Source organism: Schistocerca piceifrons, chromosome 7, assembly GCF_021461385.2.
Source record: "Schistocerca piceifrons isolate TAMUIC-IGC-003096 chromosome 7, iqSchPice1.1, whole genome shotgun sequence".
NCBI lineage: Eukaryota > Metazoa > Arthropoda > Insecta > Orthoptera > Acrididae > Schistocerca > Schistocerca piceifrons.
In genome coordinates, this window is record NC_060144.1 from 447,359,260 (window position 1) to 447,381,945 (window position 22,686).

At 39.9% G+C, this 22,686-nt stretch overlaps 1 protein-coding gene across 1 annotated transcript in view; it reads right to left on the reverse strand.

Moving 5' to 3' along the window:
- LOC124709001 (luciferin sulfotransferase-like) overlaps window positions 1-22,686 on the reverse strand; it is a 126,238-nt gene that overhangs the window by 78,157 nt on the left and 25,395 nt on the right. The window contains exon 5 of the mRNA XM_047240635.1: window positions 12,420-12,514. Within this exon, the coding sequence (XP_047096591.1) occupies window positions 12,420-12,514 (95 nt within the window). The remainder of the gene's footprint in view (window positions 1-12,419; window positions 12,515-22,686) is intronic.

Here is a 22,686-nt window from a genome sequence, read left to right on the forward strand (position 1 = left end):
TTGACATACGTCACTAACTGTTTTATTGCACTACGAACAATATGAAAAGTTGCGTGATTTTTCTCAACTATGGCAACTCTCTCTATTAAAAATTCACAAGCACAAATTTCAAGACTATTTGTATGGGGTTATGAATCCCTATGGGGCTAGGAGAAACTATTTCACACTTTTTAGTTAGTTTTGAAAAGTGTTACATTAAAAAGGTTTTTGCTTCAATAATTATTTTCTGCTTTTTAGTCTTTCGTATCAGATGTTTCAGTCGTTTACAAACATTTTGAGAAGACGACAATAGAGACGTATGCTAAATTCAGTTTTGTTCACCTAAATCACAAAAGTCCATAAAGGTAAAAAGTAGAGCTATTCGATCTCACATGGACGCTTACAGCAATCTTTGTTACCCTGAAACGTCCGCGATTGGAGCAGGAAGAAAAAAAAAAAAAAAAAGACGGTGGGTCGCAAATTACCCTCCGCATACACCACAGAAGAAAGCGAGCTAAAACTGAATTATGATGCAGTTGTGAGTCATGTTGAAAGTTTCAAGTTTCTAGCTCATCGCGGAGTTAGTTTAAAACCAATTGCAAAATTTGTTAACAAATATGTCTAAGAAGCAATGAAGGAAATAAAAAATAGTTCAAGAGTCCGATAGAATTTGGGTAAAAAGATACCAAATCAGTGAAGGGAAGAAATGTTACTTAACATCAAAACTGAAAGAAACGTAACAGATTAAATAAAGGAGTTTTTCTACATTTGAAGCAAATTAACTCGTAATGGACGAAGGAATGAGGGCATAAGAAGCATACTAAGATAGACAAAAGTGACATTCCCTGTGTACAAGTACTAAACATAGATCTTAATTCTGAAATAAATTCCAGAGAAATTGAGCACAGTAATGTATGGAAGTGACTGATGGGAAACCGGAAAAAAAGATAGTATGCCGTAAATTACTTGTACTACACTTGTATGGAGATGTACAAAGAAAAAATTATACAGTATAACACAAATTGGAATATGTTTTGAAAATAATAGAGAATGTTGTGTGTAAGTGCTACTCTGAGATGAAGAGGTTGGCATGGCAGAAGAAGTCATGACAGATGGCGATAAACTGGTCATATAATTTATGACAACTTTCCCACCTCCCATCGTCCGAAACAGAGCTCTTCCTGCTCTCATGAGTGAGAACATATTTGTAAATAATAAGAAACACAAATACCGCTGTAGGGAAGTGAGCCATGGAGAAATGAGAAGTAAATACAAGCAGCAGATACGAAATGATCGTAATTGAGGAGTGTGAAGTGTGTACCAGAAGATATGGCTCAGTAAAAGGGTGAAAAAATTAAAAAGGACGCAGTTGCTACCCCAGGTAAAATTTTGAGACAGGGAACCATAGTCTGGGAGGTCATATCAAGAAGATGTCAGCTACAATCTACGCCTTATAGTTAAATACGACTACTGTACTGCAGAAAAGTGAAGCGCAAGTAACTGCGAAGAGCTTGTACAGTACATTAATGTAAATATCAAACGCACACAATAACTCTGACAATCTGGGTCCTACAGTCTCCAAGATTGCCTTTCACAAAAAAAGATAAAGTAGGAATGATAGAAAAGTAACACCTCTTGAAAAAGCTTGGTCTACGCCCCCTTGGCAGGGCGAGAGTGAAGACCTTACGGCAATGAAGGTGGAGAAGACAGACTTAGGAACAGTGAAGGTGGGGAAAGAGGCACCGTCATGTCCGAGGCTAAAATGGACAAAGGGCACTACAGCTGCGCATTTCAGCAGCGGTAACTCGGCAGCTCTGTTTCACACTCCATTGACGGCTGAACTAGATGAATTCCAAACTAACAACATGGTCTCACTGCGAATTCAGGGATAAACCTGGATTTCTTGCTCTCTGTAATTTTATGATCATGTAGTGGATGCACTACCACCGATGGTAACTCTCATGAGGAACCCACAACTACGCCTAGTAAAGTATTGTGATTTAGGATGTTGTTGAGAATCAGCACTGCAGAGTCCCAACGTTTGTGTTGAAGAATTGAATATACTGAAATGCCTTCTAACTTTAAGTTCAAGAAGAAGCACTACTTTTGAACATTAAATACAAAGTCTTTTCTGAAAATTGGTGAATAGGAGAAACAGGAATTATTTCTACAGAAGAAACATATAGGAATCATAGCAGTGCAGGAAACAATATTTTTAATTGAGAATGTAAATGTTACACAACATTACAGAATTTTCTAAGGGAAATCACCAATAAGAAAAAGGAAAATGGCTTGGACAGGACAGCAAGATTAGTGCTTAACATGACTTGTGCGTGTACAAGAAAAGTACTTTATAAACGAGTGTATTGCGGTGAAGTGATTCCAGTGTTTGCAAAAGCGAATATTAATGTCAAGAACGAAGTATCAGAGGACTTCAAGACAAATTGTGGATAAGAATGGCTTAAGTATGAATTAAAAGCAAAACACCGACAAGAGGCCATCCTCTCTACACAGATATACGCTGTACACCTTACTCTAGGTAATAATTTAGAGAAATGTGTGGTACACATGGTCATTTATGCTGTAGATGAGTTCATTGACAATGAACAATAACTAATCAAAGAAGGACACCAAAAGATAATTTATAAACTGGTAGGGGTTTGTAATATACTGAACATGGATATTGACGTAAATTTTACGTTCTATGAAAGGACTAGAAACTCAGTAAATGCACAGTTCACTACCAATGACACGAAAGTTCTTACTAAAGCAAAAAATTTATGTTGCACTAAGGCTTGATGATGAAAACGCAAAAGAATTGTTAGTTCATACTAAACTAGCAATATACTTGATGACAGGTTCAGCGTGAAAGAAACAGGAGATAGCAAGTAAAGTAGCCAAAATTATCAAAGAACATCCAATAGCTAGCAATAGGCAAAGGCCTTACAGTAATGACTAAGATATATGAGTAATAGAAAATTCAGTAGCAAATTAGATGAAGAAAAGTCATTAACCCTCAAAGCAAACAAAGGCAATTCTCTTGTTATCCTTACTGAAGATGAGTATGTAGAGAAGACTGAAAGTTAATCAAATATTTAAGATTCTTAAGGATCCCACTGGTAAATATGATGACAAAATTAAAAACGTAGTTAATACATCTTGTTCACTATTTAAAGATTTTCAAAAGATAAGTTGTGTAGTCATGAACCCCCGTGCTGCTAAACTTAGCATTCAACATTCAACCAAAAAAAACTGGGGATACTGGTAAACCAATTGTTAATTAAATGAACTGCTCAAGTTATCATTTAAGCCAAGAACTGACTAAGATTATAACAGAAACTATGCACCCACAAACTGCCACATGCTACAAAATGTAACAGAACTTGTATTTTTTACCCTAAATATTGTAATTCCAGCTGAGGCGGCTTTCCCCTCACTAAATGTAACTCATTTATATACAAATGTACCAGTTCAGGAAACAATTAACTTCTTTGAAAATAATCTATTGGCATAAAAGAACATGATTAATAATAAAACTGTAGAGATGTGTAACATATTCAGTGTTGTTTAATCTCTTTGTTGTGGTCTTCAGCCCAGAGACTGGTTTGATGCTGCTCTCCATGCTACTCTATCCTGTGCAAGCTTCTTGGTCTCCCAGTACCTACTGCAGCCTACATCCTTCTGAATCTGCTTAGTGTATTCATCTATTGGTTTCCCTCTACGATTTTTACCCTCCACGCTGCCCTCCAATACTAAATTGGTGATCCCTCGATGTCTCAGAATATGTCCTACCAACCGATCCCTTCTTCTAGTCAAGTTGTGCCACAAATTTCTCTTCTCCCCAATTCTATTCAATACCTCCTAATTAGTTATGTGATCTACCCATCTTATCTTCAGCATCCTTTGTGTAGCACCACATTTCGAAAGCTTTTATTCTCTTTTTGTCTGACCTATTTATTGTCCACGTTTCACTTCCAGACATGGCTACACTCCATACAAATACATTCAGAAATGACTTTCTAACACCTAAATCTATACTCGTTGTTGACAAATTTCTCTTGTTCAGAAACGCCTTCCTTACCATTACCAGTCCTCATTTTATATCCTCTCTACGGCCGGCCAGGGTGGCCGAGCAGTTCTAAGCGCTACAGTGTGGAACCGCGCGGCCGCTACGGTAGCTGGTTAGAATCGTGCCTCGGGCATGGATGTGTGTGATGTCCTTAGGTTAGTTAGGTTTAAGTAGTTCTAAGTTCTAGGGGACTGATGAGCTCAAAATTTAAGTCCCATAGTGCTCAGAGCCATATCCTCTCTACTTCGACCATCAACAGTTATTTTGCTCCCCAAATAGCAAAACTCATTTACTACTTTAAGCATCTCATTTCCTAATCTAACTGCCGCAGCATCACCCGACTTAATTCGACTACATTCCATAAATCTCCTTTTGTTGATATTCATCTTATACCCTCCTTTCAAGACACTGTGCATTCCGTTCAGCTGCTCTTCCAGGTCCTTTGCTGTCTCTGACAGAATTATAATATCATCGACGAACCTCAAAGTTTTTATTTCTTCTTCATGGATTTTAATACCTACTCCGAATTTTTCTTTTGTTTTCTTTACTGCTTGCTCAATAGACAGATTGGATAACATCGGGAATAGGCTACAACCCTGTCTCACTTCCTTCCCAACCACTGCTTCCCTTTCATGCCCCTCGAGTCTTATAACTGCCATCTGGTTTCTATACAAATTGTAAATAGCCTTTCGCTCCCTGTATTTTACCCCTGCCACCTTCGGAATTTGAAAGAGAGTATTCCAGTCAACATTGTCAAAAGCTTTCTCTAAGTCTACAAATGCTAGAAACGTGGGTTTGCCTTTCCTTAATCTATTTTCTAAGATTAGTCGTAGCGTCAGTATTGCCTCACGTGTTCCAACATTTCTACGGAATCCAAACTGATCTGCCCCGAGGTCGGCTTCTAGTTTATTCTCAAAATTATTTTTTATTCAGTAGTGCCTTCTATAAAAAGCCACATGGTTAGCCGTGAATATTTGCCTGGCAGGAGCACTAGGAAAAAATTTTAAAATGATCTTGGGAACAATTGTTTCTCTGAACGGCAGTAGCAATGTTACAAAGGATGCACAACAGTGTTCAAAGTTTACATAACAAATTTAATGATGTATAGCCGAATATCAACTTCAAAATTGAAGTGAGAGTGTAACTAACCTGTTACTAGGGGTTATTACGTTAAGAGTGGGAATAGAAATGCTTATTTATTGTGAAATTAACGTGAGAAGATTAGGGTCTCCACCGACTCTAAACATACAACTAATCAAAGGTTTGGTCGAGTCGGAAAATAAATTAATTTGATCACAGACCAAAAACTCATAAAAATAAGTACGTCGTGATATCGCTCATAGGGGATGCGATGTAATTAATAGTATTTCCCGTGCACTGTCCACGAGAATCAACCATTTAAAATAAAATAGTACATGCATGAACACTGTGCAGAAGATCAGCTCCCAGCAACACACCTGAATATAAGACTTAATCTAAAGCATTTGTTTTAAAATAAAAGGGGAAACTAATCACTGGACATGTGCGTAAGGAAACGCGTTGGATGTGTTAACGGGAAAGCTATGAGGTGAGTGGCTTAAGTGCAAAAACGTAACCTCGGAGTACAAGAGAAAATTGTGGATAAAATCATTTATTCCTAAGATATGGATGTGAGGCATGTACACAATTCCTGATAACATTAATTACTAAAACATTAAATAAAAGCATTGATACATTCACCGTTATAATCTACACCTAAAATCATCGGTGTGAATCATTCATACAACTGCTGTTGCCTGATAACTGATCGCAATAACTCGTGAAACGGTACACGTTTCGCAGTACATCCGCGTGCCCACGTGGTTTGTGGAGACGCAATTTCTAGGTATCGTAGCCAAGTTGCAGCAGTATCACATCACACAATCATGAACAGTTAACATTCTTTAAAACAAACATGAGATCGGACAGTTAGTGATGACGGTAGCCCAACAATAATGTTCAACCACATGGTCGGCTCCCGACGGACGAAAGATACATAAAGCAAGGAAAATTTACGAGAAGGCAAAGCTATAAATATTTAGAAAAATGAAAGCCTATACAGGCACAGCTGAAGGTAGACAGACATTCACAGACGAGCGAGCGCTCACTTCTTATCGATACCTTTGTGTAACACTCTTCCGGCGGATCCTAGTCTGCTATAGAAATTTTCTAAAAGAAAAATCTGCCAAACTTTTGCATTCCTTGTTGCGACAAGGCAAAGCAATCTTTCAGAGTTGTAAAGCGAGACCAAAAGCTAACAGCTCTCCTCTCGCCAAGTAACAACGCGCCACGCGGTCAGTCTAACTCACCCTTCTTCAACTGGAACACAGCTGTGGATGCTTCCCGTACCGGAGGCAGACTGCCTCCCTTTTTCATCTCCAGCCTCTTCCACGCTCCACGTGGCCCGGAAAATCCAAAGATGCCATTGCCGCCACCAACCTAACGCAGGTGAATTTCTCACGAGTAGCGCAAACCTCTTTGCCTACTTGACCACTACGAGAGTTGGCTATTCTGTACAACTGCTGCCGAATCTGTATGACTATCGCAGACTTTCTGCGGCAGACTACGCCACCGTCTAGCAAAGTGACACACAACCACATTCATTCAATCACACCATAATGAGAGTTATGAGAAAAGAGAAACAAGGAAAAGAAAGGGAAATACTAGTGAAAATGGGCTACCGGACTAATGAAAGGTGGCTACATGACCCTTTCAAGAGAAAACAGTTCTAAAAGTTTTATTGATTTAGGGACAATCAGACTTAACTTATAACATATTTAGAAAATCCACTACCACACCTCTAGTTACAACTGTCTTGTCATCCTTTGAGATAAAAACATGCATTTTTCCATGCCATGCTTAACAGGTTGGTTAGAACTCAACAATTTATTACTATATATGACTATGTTAGTGGATAAGTTATGGATGAAAAAGATTAGACTAAAAGAAAACTTAAGGCAGCAGGAGATCACATTACAGAAACTTACAAATGGGAAAAAATCCTATGTTTGTAACCTAGCCATATTTGGGAAAAATCGCTGATAAAATAGGGCAGGTTTTCAGAAACACTACTGTGAAAGTTGCTTTTGAAAGAGAAATGAAGTAAAGACAGTGTGAGACATAAAACTGAGAAGGAATGAATATATAATCAGTTGGGGATACATAAGGTCACCTACAGCCAGTGTAACCACATATTCCCCAGTCACAAAGCTACTTTGAGTGACCACCTTTAGACATGAGAACAAACAACAGGGGACACGCTAGAAGTAGACACGAAAGTAGTACATAAAGTCGAAAAAAGTATTCACATTAATTGTCTTGAAGAAGTGGAGATGTATACCACCTTAAAGTTCACCCTGACAAAATATTTATGACTGAAAAGTTGTTCAGAGTGTGAAATATTTTACTAATTTTCTGAAGTTTTAGCAATAATGGAAGTTTAATTACCAATGGAGGCTTAATTAACAATGGTAACAGACATCTTATACCCTAGCATTAACAACTGTTGACTATTGGGTACACCTACACTACAACACATATTATCTTAATTAATATGGTGCTCCCACATTAGTATCTCATAAGATAAAGGTGTGGATCGAAGGACTTTTTACTTCAATCTATTTATATATCTGTTCTTAAAAAGTTGTGACAGTTATCAAATCATCAAACGTATCTGGTACTGCTGATCAGACATAAATAGATTTTAGTTTTATTCTGTTATTGAGCTGTTGTCCACTTATATATCTATGCACATTTTGTTTAGTTAGTAACTGTTTAAATGAAATAATACTGTTTCCAGTGAGACAGTTATGGTTTTGTTCAGCTAGTGACTATGGGGAGATACACAGATAAAAAAGTTCTTCTTTACAGTAGTTAGTTATGCACTGATAATTTTAAAATATTGTATTTCACTTTCTGTGATTTGACAGAGGCAATTACACCTGCACAGAAAGTGTGTGATTTCCAGTTTTGTTACAGATATTAACCCAAAATGATATAACATTTTATTTGGTACAATGTACCGACCATGACATACATAATGTGACTTATGATGTTGGCTCCCACAGTCATATTCCTGCAATATGAAGCCGTGACCAATGAAAAAGTTTTGCTACAAATTGCTAAAATAGGTGCCAATGACATTCCAGCATGATCCACAGACAACATTAACCATCCGAATATTGACCAGCCAAGTACAACAGGTATGGAACTCCATCTCATGTATTTACATCTGGTACCTGTGCAACACAATGCATGCATGTGTGTATCCAAAATTCTGGCGGTTACATCGGTTATTAATATACCAGCATTTCACATTTGCAATGACTTATCTCACATTTATATTAACCTGTGATCTTGCATTATTAATCAGTTAAATGTATTACATAGGCAAATGTATTCCCAAAATTTCATTACTCTAAATTAATTATTTTCTGGTATTGCATTTATTTTTCTGTCAGTGTATTTTAGTGTCCGTGATTATGTAGTTTCTTTGCACCAGATTAAAATGTTTGTGGTTAAAGTATTTTGTTAAAGATGTTAAATATAAATGATATAATATGGTATTTGGTATGGTCTATGTAACTATGACTGTATGTGTTTGGAGAAGTATTTTTGTTTTAATGTTCTGCTGTGTAACTAAACACAGTAAAGGGATCAAAGTGTTAGAATTACTACTGATTATGAAATGGTATAAAATTGGTTGCTTCCAAGATAAAAAAGATGAAATTTGTACATGAAATTATTGTACATCTAGATGATTGAATAACATAAGCTAAATACCTTCAATATATAAAGCCATATTGCAACTTCATACTTTTGTTAGTCTATGTTTAATGACAGTGGGCGTCATTACTTCATGTATGTCTATGCAATTTCAGCTCGTTACAGATATAGTTATATAATGTAGATTAACACCTCCAGACGATGTTATATGGTAGTGATGGGGAAGCCCATAGCTCATTTGCTTAGGTAAATTCTTAAGAAAATGAATAATGTGGCATATGTTACTGAAATACAATGATACATTTGTTATTTTATCATTAAGGAGAAATCACAAAAGATCGTACTAATAAATTTTTTACTGTGTGTTAGTACATATACAGCCTTTTTTGAGATATGATTTGTGGCTACAGATAATCATTAAATTAGACAGTGAGTGCAGCTTAGTGGGCTTGGTGACGGTAACCAACAGTGATTGATTATTATGTTACAGAATATGTGGGGATATGCCTTTTCAGGTCCCACCAATAAGTTCCATCTTTTATACTACTATATAAAAAGTGTACCTGTAAAAGTAATTCACTGTTTTGAAACAAAATCAATGTAACAATAGCCATGTACATGGCCACAAAGAAATGTTGGAAGGTATGGGGGGTCATAGCCAATCTATTATTTTAAATAGCGTGACATGAGTCAACCAGACATTCGAATAGAAAAGGTTTTAATAACTTGGTATGGTGTACGGACTGCAATTTCATGTTACAACTTTTAAGAAAAATATTGTTATGGCATAGGCTGCTGTAAAAGGGGAAGATGTAAATTCGATCTAAAAAAATTAAGTTTTAAATACTGTTGCATGGTACGACAACGTTATATGATATGACAACGAACTTTATTATTTTCATCGTATTTATCACTTCATTGTAATACACAGTTCTTTTACGGATGTTATACAGCCATCAGTAAATACAATTAGACAGTGAAATAATAATGTTGTAAAGTCTAGTGTACACATTCAGTAGTAGCATCTATGATATGCTGACAGTCGATTTAATCTGTAGTCATTATATCTTTTTGGTACCTTAGGTCATCCAACGAACGGTCTTTGACGTTTACAACTCAGTACACCAAAAACCACAAGCACAAGCACACATAAGTGTCTCCAAGGTTGATAGAACTTATACGTGATGTACTTTCAGCTAATACACTGAAGTGCCAAAGAAAGGGGTACACCCACCTAATATCGTGTAGGACCCCCTGCGAGCACGCAGAAGTGCCGCAACACGACGTGGCATGGACTCCAGTAATTTCTGAAGTAGTGCTGGAGAGTATTGACACCACGAACGCAGCATGGCTGCCCATAAACCCGTATGACCACGATTTAGTGGAGACCTCCTCTGAACAGCACTTCGCAAGGCATCCCAGATATGCTCAATAATGTTCATGTCTGGGAAATTTGGTGGCCAACGGAAGGGTTTAAACTCAGAAGAGGGTTCCTGCAGAAACTCTGTGGCAATTCTGGACGTGTGAGGTGTCGCATTGTCCTGATGGAATTGCCCAAGTCCGTCGGAATGCACAATAGGCATGGATGGAGGCAGGTAATCAGGTAGGATGCTTACGTACGTATCACCTCTCAGAATCGTATCTAGACGTATCAGGGGTGTCATATTACTCAGACTGCACATGCCCCTCACGTTTACAGAGCCTCCACCAGCTTGAACAGTCCGCTGCTGACATGCAGAGTCCATGGATTCATGAGGTTGTCTCCATACTGGTACACGTCCGTCCGCTCGATACAATCTGAAACGAGACTCGTCCGACCTGGCAACATGTTTCCAGTCATCAACAGTCCAGTGTCGGTGTTGATGAGCCCAAGCGAGGGATAAAACTTCGTGTCGTGCAGTCATCAAGGGTACACGAGAGGGCCTCCGGCTCCGAAAGCCCATATCGATGATGTCTCGTTGAAGGGTTCACACGCTGACACTTGTTGATGGACCAACATTGTAATCCGTAGCGATTTGCGGAAGATAGCAGTCCTATAACGCCGAAAAATTACTTTCAGTCGTTGGTCCCGTTCTCGCAGTATCTTTTTCCGGCCGCAGCGATATCAGAGACTTGATATTTCCTAGATTCCTGATATTCACGGTACACTCGTGAAATGGTCGTACAGGAAAATCCCCACTTCATTGCTACCTCGGGGATGCTGTGTCCCATCACTCGTGCGACGACTATAACAACACATTCAGATTCACTTAAATCTAGATAACCTGCCATTGTAGCTGCAGTAACCGATCTAACAACTGCGCCAGACACTTGTTATCTTATATAGGCGTAGCCGACCGCAGCGCCGTATTCTGCCTGTTTACATATCTCTGTATTTGAATACTCGTGCCTACAACAGCTTCTTTGGCGCTTCAGTGTATATGGTTAACGATGAACTACGTAGGGGCTTTAGAAAGTAAGTTATATGTTTCATCCTACTCCAAAACTACTGCGCAACAAGAGTGGCGCTGTGTGAGCAGAGAGTACATGTTACACATTTCCTGCAGACGCATTTCTGTTGCTGTACGGATAACAGGAGTGTGACAGGGTGCAAATGAAATGTCGCGGTAGTTGGATTCGTACTCCAAAGCTGAACTAGGCGGGACAGTACGAATCTTGTGGGCAAAACGTAAAGAAAAAGTGGTGTGGAAAAATCAAGCACACTGTTATCCTGCATCCCAAAGTAACTCCCTACATGGTTCACACAATACGTGCATTGCTTCAACGTTTTCGATGGGAGGTTTAGTAGCGTTCACCGTACAGTCCATATCTTGCACCTTCGGATTTTCCATATTTTCGGCAGGCTGAAAGAACATCTGTGGGGAAAGAGATTTTCCAACAATGATAACGTTCATACGGTGGTTATCGAATTGATTCCTCGACAGTGGAGCGGATTTGTATCGTCGAGGGTGATGGATTTGCGTTACTTTGTCGTATAGTGCAGCATTCAATAAATGTTACTTTGCCTGCCATAATAAAGTGTAACTTACCTACAGATGTCCCCTAGTACAAGCTGCACAGAACGTAGGTACTTGGGAGATGTACTATTATAAAAAGTAATGGTTAAAGTACAAACTACAGATGACTGGAAAATGAAATGGGAGAAGTCCTATAGAAATGTAGAGAAAATATCGGAAGCAATGGCAAAGCGATGGTTAATCTTGTTCGGGCACCTCTACCGAATGAATGAGAACAGGCCAAAGGAACAAATATTCTGTATCTAGATAAATGCTCAGCAAGCCACTGACGCTGGGTGTCAGAGGGCAGTTCTTGTACCACTAACTGTCCCTCCCCCCTCCACTCAATTCCCTGTTCCAACTCGCTGATGGACCGTCTGAAGAATGATTACCGGTAAGCTTCTGTAGTCTTTTCCCGCTCTTTACGTGGGACGAAGTAACACGTTGCCCGACTTTTCGCGGAAAGTACTTTCTAGAAATTTCAATAGTGAACCTCTCTGTGATGCAGAACGCCTATCTTGCAATGTCTGCAACTGGAGATTGTTGAGCATGCCTATAACGCTCACCCGCTGACAGGAAGATGCTCTTTAGTTGTACCCACATTACGAAGATTAGGAATGGTGACCACTTACCTGTTTCATTTCTTCGTAGGTGTTCCACAAAATATTAGGCTCACTCCGCAGATTCCAAAATTCCAGAACGCTTGTCCAGTATGGAGTGAACTGAACTGCAAGAAGACAATATATTTTATAACGAAGTACACGAATATTTTTGACAGTGAGACAAGTAGAAAGGTGTTGACACGTTTCTTACAAAAGAGAACACCTTAATTCTGAGAGTACTAAATAATCAGTATTATTGTTGAGATCAGGAAGTTCTTCTGGAGTGTCTACCAGTGTATTATGTAGTAAACGCTTCACCCCCTCCCAGTCCGACAGCGGGGCCCCATCATACTGAAACCATGAACGTTGCCTGAATGTTAGTGGGACACACTTCAAAATTCAGTTACGCAGCAGCTTTCGTCCGTGCAGCAACACAGCAGAACACAACGTTTCGTTTGTGAGTTGTTATGAGCTTCTAACTAGATGTGACTTACTTTGATTTTCATTTGAGCTTTTATTTACATTCTTAAATCTCGTGTGTGTATGTATTTTACTAGGAAAAGTCCAGCGCGTTAACAGCTGTGTAGAGTGTAGTTCCGTCGTTTGCATTGCGACAGTCGTTTATTTTAGTTTTAACAGCCAGTTATGCAATACTTCAGTTAGAGCTAGCTTCTGCCCATACATCTCCACAACAGATCGCATCTTTTTGTTTGTGAGTTGTTACGAGCTTCTAACCAGAAGCGACTTATTTTGATTTTCTCGTGTCCATTTTAATTTAATTCTGAAATTTCTTGCAAATTTACTAGGCACTGTCCTGTGTTTAGTATGGATTGGGACTGTGATTGCTGTGAGCGGATGCAAGCTGAGTTGGTGGGCCTTCGCTCGCCGCTCCGGCGGTGTTGGCCGTGATAATGCATATTGAGGCTGCTGGCAGTTGACGACATTATAGGAACCTGGACACGGGGATCCAAGGTACGTACAGCATGTCCCACGTGTCCCTCGATTGGTCCACTACTGTAACTGCTCTGTGCTCGCACTGAAGTCCGCATTCTACCTATGGTCGAGTCATTTCAAGGTGTGGCAGGCAGCGAAAGACTTTCCGGCTAGGCCAAGCGACAGGCTTCATCTTTTCGTCTGGTTAACAGGCTTGGGCTCTATATGCGGTTGGCAGGAATACTGAGCCAGAAGCCATCACTTGCCCTCTTTCAGAGAAAGTCTCTCGGTCTACAAATCTGGGATTACTGGTATCTGGGAAATCCAAAGTTAGGCGTGTAATGGGCACCTTGGGTATGTGACTGCCAAGCAGCAGAATATGGTCAATGTGGACTTTATTTGCATACTGAGTGGAACCACCCTAGCTGTGAAACAGGTATCACTAAGAGCACAGGGTAGGTGGTGGCTCGTGTTAGTAGTAGTGATGTGTGTCACTGTGGACCAGAATAGATTCTATCTGCCTTCGGTTGTCTATCTGAGATGATAAAGACTACCTCTCCTGTTCGCGGGATGAAGGCACAGCTCACCATCTGTAACATCTTCGAAAGGGCCGACTGCAGGCCCTCGCTACAGAGACGAGTGGAAGGTCTGAATCAGAGGCTCAGATGGTTCTACCATCGTTTAGGTAGCAGATGCATCGACTTGCGCCATAGGGTGGTAAGGTTTCGGGTTCCGCTTAATATGTCAGCAGTCCAAAAGAGGCAGCTACATGGGTAACGGGGTGTGTATGCAGTGCACTGGGTGACTTTTTAGGTCAAAGCATCTCGGGAGAGCACTGGAAGTCTTCCATCTCAAAGGCTGCATTGCAGACACAGGACGAGTGGAGACCTAGAAAATTGCGGTAGCTGCGTTGGGAAACACTACTAATAAAAAGCCACTGGAACTCAAATCGTTATAGGTGCTAAAAGCTGGTTAAAACTGGAAATAAGTCAAACTGAAATTTTTGCAAACTACCTAACGGTGTTCAGATAGGATTGATTACATAGAGTTAGTTGTGGAGTGTTTAGTGCTATTAGAAGTAGTTTACCGTTTAGTGAAACTGAGTTGGATGGAACCTGTGAGTTAGTATGGGTAGAGGGCTACACTTGACAGTCAGAATAAATAAATAACTGGTTGCTCTTACCAACTCTCCGACTCAGATAATACAGTTGTTGATGAAGTGAAACATAACTTGAGTCTCATTTCAAATACGCACCCCCACTCATACAATTGTAGTTGGTGGGGACTTCAGTCCTCTCTCGGCATGTTTGCGACAATATACATTCAAAGCCGGTGGTAGGCATAAAACGTCGTCCGAAATAATACTGAATGCTTTCTCCGAAACTTATTTTCAACAGTTTGCTCAGGAGCCGACTCGAAGCTCAAATATTTGTGAAAACATACTTGGCTTCTTAGCAACAAATAATCCTGAGCAAATAGGGTACGTTATGACGAATACAGAGATTAGTGGTGAGACTGAAATCCGAATATTCAAAACCACCAAAAACAAACGTAAACTATATTCATTTAATAAAACAGATAATAATTCTCTTGACGCCTTCCTAAGAAACAGTCTCCACTCCTTCCAAACTAATTATGTAAACACTGAACAGAAGTGGCTTGGAATCGAAGAAATAGTATCAACAGCAATTGAGAGATACAGAATATGCCAAATAAATTAATAAGAGATGGTACTGATCGCCCATTTTATACAAAACATGTCAGAATATTGTCGTAGAAACAACAACAACAAAAAATACATACCATATTTAGAACGACGCTTAATCTCAAAGACTAACGATGAGCTACTGCAGCTCGAAATTCAGATGGGAATTCAATGGGAAATGCTTATAGTAGTTTCTATATCGAAACTCTGTCTCGAAATCTGGCAGAAAATTTAGAGATTATGGTCGTATGTAAAGTCCCCCAGCGGGGAGACACAATCCATTCCTTCACTGCGCGATAGCAACAATAATGTAATCGTAGTTATTAAACGCGGTTAAACGAAATTCCTTCACGAATGAAGAAATCCATATTTCAGAATTCGAAACAAGAACAGTGTCCATCATCAGAAGCCTAGAGATAGATATCTTCGGTGTATGGAAGTATCTTAAATCCGTTAATAAAGACAAGTTCTCTGGTACAAATTGTATACTAGTTACTTTCCTTTCAGAGTATGCTGATACAATAGCCCCATACTTAGTAATCAAATACAACATTTAGCTTGACGAAAGATCCGCACCTAACAATGGAGAGTTTCATAGGCCACATGAGTACTCAAGAAAGGAAGTAGGAGTAATCCACTGAATTACAGACCGGTATCACTGAGTCGATTTGCAGTAGGATGCTGGAACATATACTCTGTTAGAACATTATGAATTACCTCGAAGAAAACGATGTATTGATAAATACTCAGCGTTGCTCCAGAAAATATCATCTTGTGGAAAACAATGAGCTCTTTATCCACATGACGTAATGAGTGCTATCGACAGGGGATCTCAAATTGATCCATATGTCTAAGAATACAAGTAAGATTTTGACACAGTTCTCATAAGCGACTTCTAATCAAAGTGCATGGCTGGATTCGCTATTACCTATAAAAATTGTCACAGTTCGTAGTAATTGACAGAAAGTAATGAGTAAAACAGAAATGGTATCTGACGTTCCCAACAAAGTGTTATAGGCCCTCTGACGTTCATAATCTCTATAAATCAATTAAGGGACATTCTGAACAGACCCCGTGGATTGTTTCCAGATGATGCCGTCATCTACGGTCTAGTAAAGTCATCAGAAGATGAACTGCGGCCTGGCTACAAAACAATGGTTGTCATTGTTTTTTAGTAGCATATTGGAATCAGGGAAGTTACCTGCAATATTCAAGAAGACCAAAATCATTGCTATCTTGAAGCCAGGGAAAGATCCACACTTACCTCAAAGTTATCGACCAATAGCCTTGCTTTCTGCCACGTACAAGCTTTTGGAAAGACTGATATTGAACAGAATAGCACCAGCAATCGAAGAGTTAATTCCAGTTGAACAAGCGGGATTCCGCCCCGGACGTGATTGCAGTCATCAAGCCCTTTCACTGATCACTTTTACGGAAGCTGGTTTTGAGAATAAGTTGAAGAGCGTCTCTGTCTTCCTTGATCTCACGGCAGCTTACGACACCAGTTGGAAGGAAGGTCTTTTATTAAAACTGATCAAGGTGGTCCCCTGTGTGAAGATATCAACTTTAATCGAAAATATGCTAAGTAACAGACGAATTCAAGTTCTCTCAGAAAACAGCAGAAGCCAATTCCGCAAGTTGAGTAATGGTCCACCACAAAGTTTGTAAGGTGTCAGGCAAATCCAACACCTTCCATGAAAACCCTGACATGATAAGCAAATCCAGTAGTATGTCGCATAGCTCCGAATAAATCGTGACATTAAATTTACCAAAGTAATACGAGTAACGAGTGAGCAAATGGAATACCACAGACTAACACAAGAATGCCTAAATGCATGTCATACCTTCCCACCGTGAGACAGACGCAGTTCCGAGGGGAGAAACGAGAACAGAAGCCAAGAGCAGAACCGTGTTAAGTTAGAAGGCCCTACGATAAGGGACGGACACCCACGTCTCCAGCTAACCGTTAGGACCACCCCCCTGCCCATGTTAAGAGCTAGAGCGTTAGTGTGAGACTTTTTCGTGTCTCTGCGTCTCTGTTACGTCAGGACCACCCTCAGCCCATGTTAAAAACTAGAGCCCTCCAGAAGAACAGTATAGATCTTACAATAATGCTAAAAGGACCACACCAGCTGCAAGTTTTAGCGTGAGACTTTTTCGCGTCTCTGTTACGTTGCAAACTTTAAAAACATTGCCCCACCACGAAAAGTATAACGTTTCTCATTGGATAGACAGAATTTTTGTAGGCGGAGCTTAAGGTTAACATTGAGACCCTGATTGGTCAGATGAAAACACAGCCAGATAGTTTTTTTAAACCAACTTCGGTAAATTGTAGTAAGGAGAAGTTAGAAAAGAGTTGCTTCCGAGACGGCGAGGTGAGCGGAGCTGTGCTGCCCGCCGCCCCCTGACGAACACCGACAAGGTAATGAACACACGTGATGCCGCATAACAGCGCATAAAGCTTCACTGAGAACTGCAGAAGTCTCATCTGTTACACCCCCTTTTTGCGTAATACTAGTGTCGATCGTCAATTAAAGCTCATGGTGTTCACATTTGCCACTTGAAGTAAAAATCTGAAACGCGATTATTTTTTCTGTTATATAGTTATTGAGAAGCCACATCAGCCACTGTAATTTATGACAAGTTAGATAAGTAATTAAAGATAATTGAGGGTCACTGTAGACCATTTTGATAGTTTTCTCTTTTGTGAAACTTAATTTAAACCTAGATTATAGATGTGATATGGCATAGGTCATCCTTCGATCCATTGTAGAACTTGGAAACCCACTCAGGGAATATTCGTTCACATTTTTGTTGAATGCAGTTGGTTTTTGCCATCCTGTATTAAAACATTTCCTTTTATCAATAGTGCAATTTATAAACAATGTTTTGTGAGTAGAGTAAAATTTCCAATGGTAAACATAACTGCTTTTTCGACGTTATTTCACCAGCTAACTAAAAATAGGAAAGCCTTGAACCCCTTCCACTAAATTTAGTTAGTATTAAGATTCTTTTACAGGGAGTGCAGTGGAGCTGACGCTGAAATCATTAAGTATATGGTTATATCATCGCTAGTCTCACTGAACTCTTCTGAACTCTACATGTCATGTGTGGTCTGACGTCTCCTTACCAGCAACAGGTCCCACGTTCAAACTAGTCAATTCCCTAAAAAACACGCTCAGAGCGTCGTTGCGCGAAAGTGGTAGGGAGACACGATATAGAACACCAGACACCACGCAGAATGTTAGAAGTTCGGTACTTTCTTCAGAACTTTTCAATTTATACACTCATGATCTGCCTAACACACTCTCCCGCAAATTCATATATGCGGATGATATCAACTTCACTGTTCAATGCACTAATTTTGCAGAAGCAGAGAATGTCCTCAACCAAGACCTTGTACTCCTAGATGAATACTTTTAGAAATGGCGTTTGAAACCGAACCCTCACAAAAGTGAGGTATCTACTTTTCATCCGGACAATAGGCTCTCAAATTACCAACCAAGAGTCAGTTTTAGAGGGGAAGCATTACGGTTCAATGGCACACCTACATATCTGGGTATGACTTTGGAAAGGACTCTGTCATATAAAGCCCAAATACGTAAATCTGCTTCAAAACTGAAGAGCCGTAATAACCTTCTTCAGTGTCTAGCTGGTACATCATGTGGAGCTGACGCCAACACATTGAGAACATCTGACCTAGCACTCGTCTATTCCTCAGCAGAGTACTGCTCTGCAGTATGGCTTAATAGCTGCCATACTCACCCTGTGGACATTCAAGTTCGTTACATTATGCATGTCATATCTGGAACATTAATTGCTACTCCAGTCCTCACATCAGAAGAAAAAAACGTCTTGGTCATCTGTGGTCAAGAACACTGAATAACTCGTCACTTCCAATGCACGAAGATGTGAGACAGGCAGAATCATCCAGGTTGAAGTCCCATAAACGGGCATGTAAAACGGCCATGGAATTGTCAAGCAAACATTTCAACCCCAAAGGCAGCTGGCGGAAAGAATGGACATCTTCTACACAGGGCATCTTGAAAGTTGAAGATCCAACACTAAGGTTCAGTGGTTTCAGCTTGCCAAGATACACTTGGAGCAGGCTTAACCGTTTCAGATGTGGAGTGGGAAGAAGTGCTTTGATTCTTCATAAATGAGGTTGGGTGGGCACCCCATACTGTGACTGTGCTGACGTTCCACAAACAATGAAGCATATAGCAGTTGACTGCCCCCTCCGTGCCTTCCCTGGAAATCTAGTGGATTCGAACCTGGTTACTTCCGAAGTGGTGGATTGAATCAATGGCCTAGATGTAAAGATGTAAAGTGTATTTTAATGTGTCCATAGTACTTTATTTTATGTGTGATTGTGATTGCTATGTATAATATGCTACATAAATAAATAAGTAAAAGATGAAAACCAATTGCAAAGTGATTTAGACAAGATATCTGTATTGCGCAAAAAGTGGCAATTACACCATGTCAGGGGCGGCAATGGCGTGCCAAATTTCACGGGAGCAGAGTTTGCGGACCGGGTTCGGGCCAAGGCACGGCCTGTCACAGCTTTGCTAGGTCCTTCCTGGTAGTAGCCAACAGCGTGACGTTTCGTTGAGTATTGTGGTGAGACATTTTTTGGTCGGCACAACTCGCCTCACTTCGGCTGAATCGCGGTATCAGCGCTGTTTACCACATGCAGTTTCTTCGCAGTATGAAGGACGTCTACGGGTCCGGTGGCTGTTTGGACAGCGACCTCATCGCCGCATACCTTTAAGAATGAATGGGAATGACAGCAGAGACTGGATGAGAATTCGCATTAGCGGCGGTACTGATTATTTGTTACGAAACGACGCTATAGTACCACGCAGAAAGAATTTACACTTTCTGATGACAATGAAAGAGCAACAAATTACAACGATGAACAGACGGGATTCATTGTTCTGTACATCGAGAAGCACCTTGCGCTAGATTTAGAGGCATGGAGCACATGAAAAAATTGGTGGTACGAATAGCATAATTTCATTATATAGTAAAAAAGCTGTTTTTTACCAACCAACTGATAGTTCAGTTGCATTTCTTCATTATCGCACGAGTGTTTAATGACTATCTCTTGCACGATCAGTTGGCCAGTTAAAACTATTTCTTTTTTGCGACATAGTGATAGCAACTGTGAAGTTCTTTGGTTCCTTCCATGAAATTGTTTACTTCCAGATTTGGCCAGCATAACTGTGAGTGTGTGGGTTTTATTTTGTCAAGTTGCGCAATGGATTTGTCCAACAAGTACCCTTTGGCTTCTGCAAGAAACAATTTCCACCTCACACTACTACAGAAGTCAGACAGGCGGTCCTAATGTACCAACAAGGACTGATTGAAAAACATTCAGCAACAAATATCTTCTGGAGTCGTCCACTGTAAGGAAAAAACAAAAAATATTCTATATTCTTACGTAACTAGTGGAATACTTGGGTACTGGAGTATTGCTAGTTAATGTAAGAAAAACATTAAATGGACGAGAAATATTATTTATTACTAAAAATTCTGAGAAATCAAGTGAAATTTTTTCTTATAAAATAATAAATTGTTCTTTTTGCAACAGTAGATTGCCTCTTATGGATAGGAATGCAATGATTTTACAAAGTGTGGAAAGGTTCTTTTCTCCCTTTTCTTTAAGAATCTTATTTACTCGGGAGAATGGCTGAGATCCATACTTACACAACTTGAATAATTTTTCTAGGTATGGTCAAGGCTGTCACATGAGAAATGTAATGGAGTGTACTGTTAGGGAGGAAAGATAGGGCTCGCATACGCTGTAGTGCACAATACCGTGAGCTGTGATGACTGCTGCCTGTGTCGCTTGCTGCTGACAAATAACACAACTATCTCATTCTATCTGGATTGAACTTCGTCAATCAAACTCTCCCTACGCCTTGATGAAGTCAAGGATTCCTATCCACCCCGAGTCTAACTATTGGCGTGGTACACAGGTCAGATAGCCAGTCTACTGTGATGCCACTCAATAATCACTCGAGGGCGTTTGACTAGTACTCTGTCTGTGTTCACACTGCACAATACGTGTGGTGGCCAACACAGTGAACAACACTTAATTGTGAGCGACTCAATATAGAGCATCACTCCGATTCACTAACGACAGAGGTGCTCTCCCAGTGAAGTACTGAGGAGAGACTTTGTTCCTCTCTCTTTGCATAGATGTACGAGTGCACTCTCTCTCGTTACGTGTTCCCGCTCCAAGAGCGACAACGGAATGGCTCTTTTCCTGAAAAAATTGCAAGGGATTATCATTCACTGTCTTCCCTCACTGCTCTGGCTCTTTGCATCAGAAATATTCCGCCAATCAGCGTTGCTCTTTTAAACGGGAGAATGACGTTTCGTTTAAGTCGACCAGTGCGGAAATATGTAGCATTTCCATTAGGCGTATACTGTCCTCCTGTGAGAACTCCGTAACTACGCAGTCGGTCCATCAAAAAATGCGTCTTCTGGGTGCTCCCACACTATGTAGAGGAATTTGTTTTTAAGTCAAACACGGGGGTCATTATCCCTTGACTCTGGCTAAAGCTGTCCTCTCTCTGGGTGGTCGCTCCAGCTGAAGTTGGTGTGTGTTGAGTCACCCTTCTGAAGGGATGGGCCTCCCAGCGGGCTGGTTGCCTCTTTAGAACGAAAATTCCTGTGGCTGTCATGTTGTGTACGCCAGGCTCGACTTTTTCAACCTCGGTGTGCACTTGCGATTTACTTACTAGATTCGCATATTGTTTACATGAATTCATACAAAACTGACTCTACCTTATCGAGTTTGGGTTCGAATGAAGCTTCTTGATGTGCAGAATACGATTGTGAGGATGGAATATGTAAGACATGAAGGTCAGAAGCCCACGCCACCTTGCATAACTTGTGTTCATTCTCTCTGTGCTAATGTGTGTTTTTCTCTTAGTATTTATTCGTTTATTTCTGGGATTTTTATAGAAATTAAAATTTTAACAGTCGTTTTAATTTTATTGTGATGTCATAAACAACATCTTTGCATAGAAGATATTTTTCAGTCCCTTGGACCCCTTTATAGACTATTGCAATTTAAATTTATAAGTTAATGTGTTGGCCCTGTAGCTCTCCAACATTTGTGACACATAGGTCATCAAAGCTGTTTCTTTGTCCACGCCATAATTTGCAATTATTTTAGTAATGCTGTTATATTTATTTATCTTGCTGTTATAAGCATTCTTGGATATGGCGCTCATTCATTTTGCATCATTATATTTTCTGTGTACTTTTAACTGTTATTAGCAGTTTCCATTAGTTCTTTTCCGTTATGTAACTGTCCTTTTTTAAGCGGCATTGCATATATTTTAACAAATTTTAAATTGTCGGCATTAAGAAATGCAGTTAGTGTAACCCGTTACATTTGAGTCTGTATTAGCGTGACATGTTCAGTCGCACGCCTCACATCTCTGTCCTTGTGCTGGGCGGACGTGCTTCTTGAATTGTTTACTACTTTGCGTCCTTATATTTTACGCATGGCTCTTTACTGTCTAAACCGTGCTAAGAATGCATTAATACGCATAAAGTACCCTACTGGTCTAGTATTTTACCTGCTTTAGATTCCTGTTTCTCCCAACAATCAGCATTTGTCTTGGTTAATTTTACGTT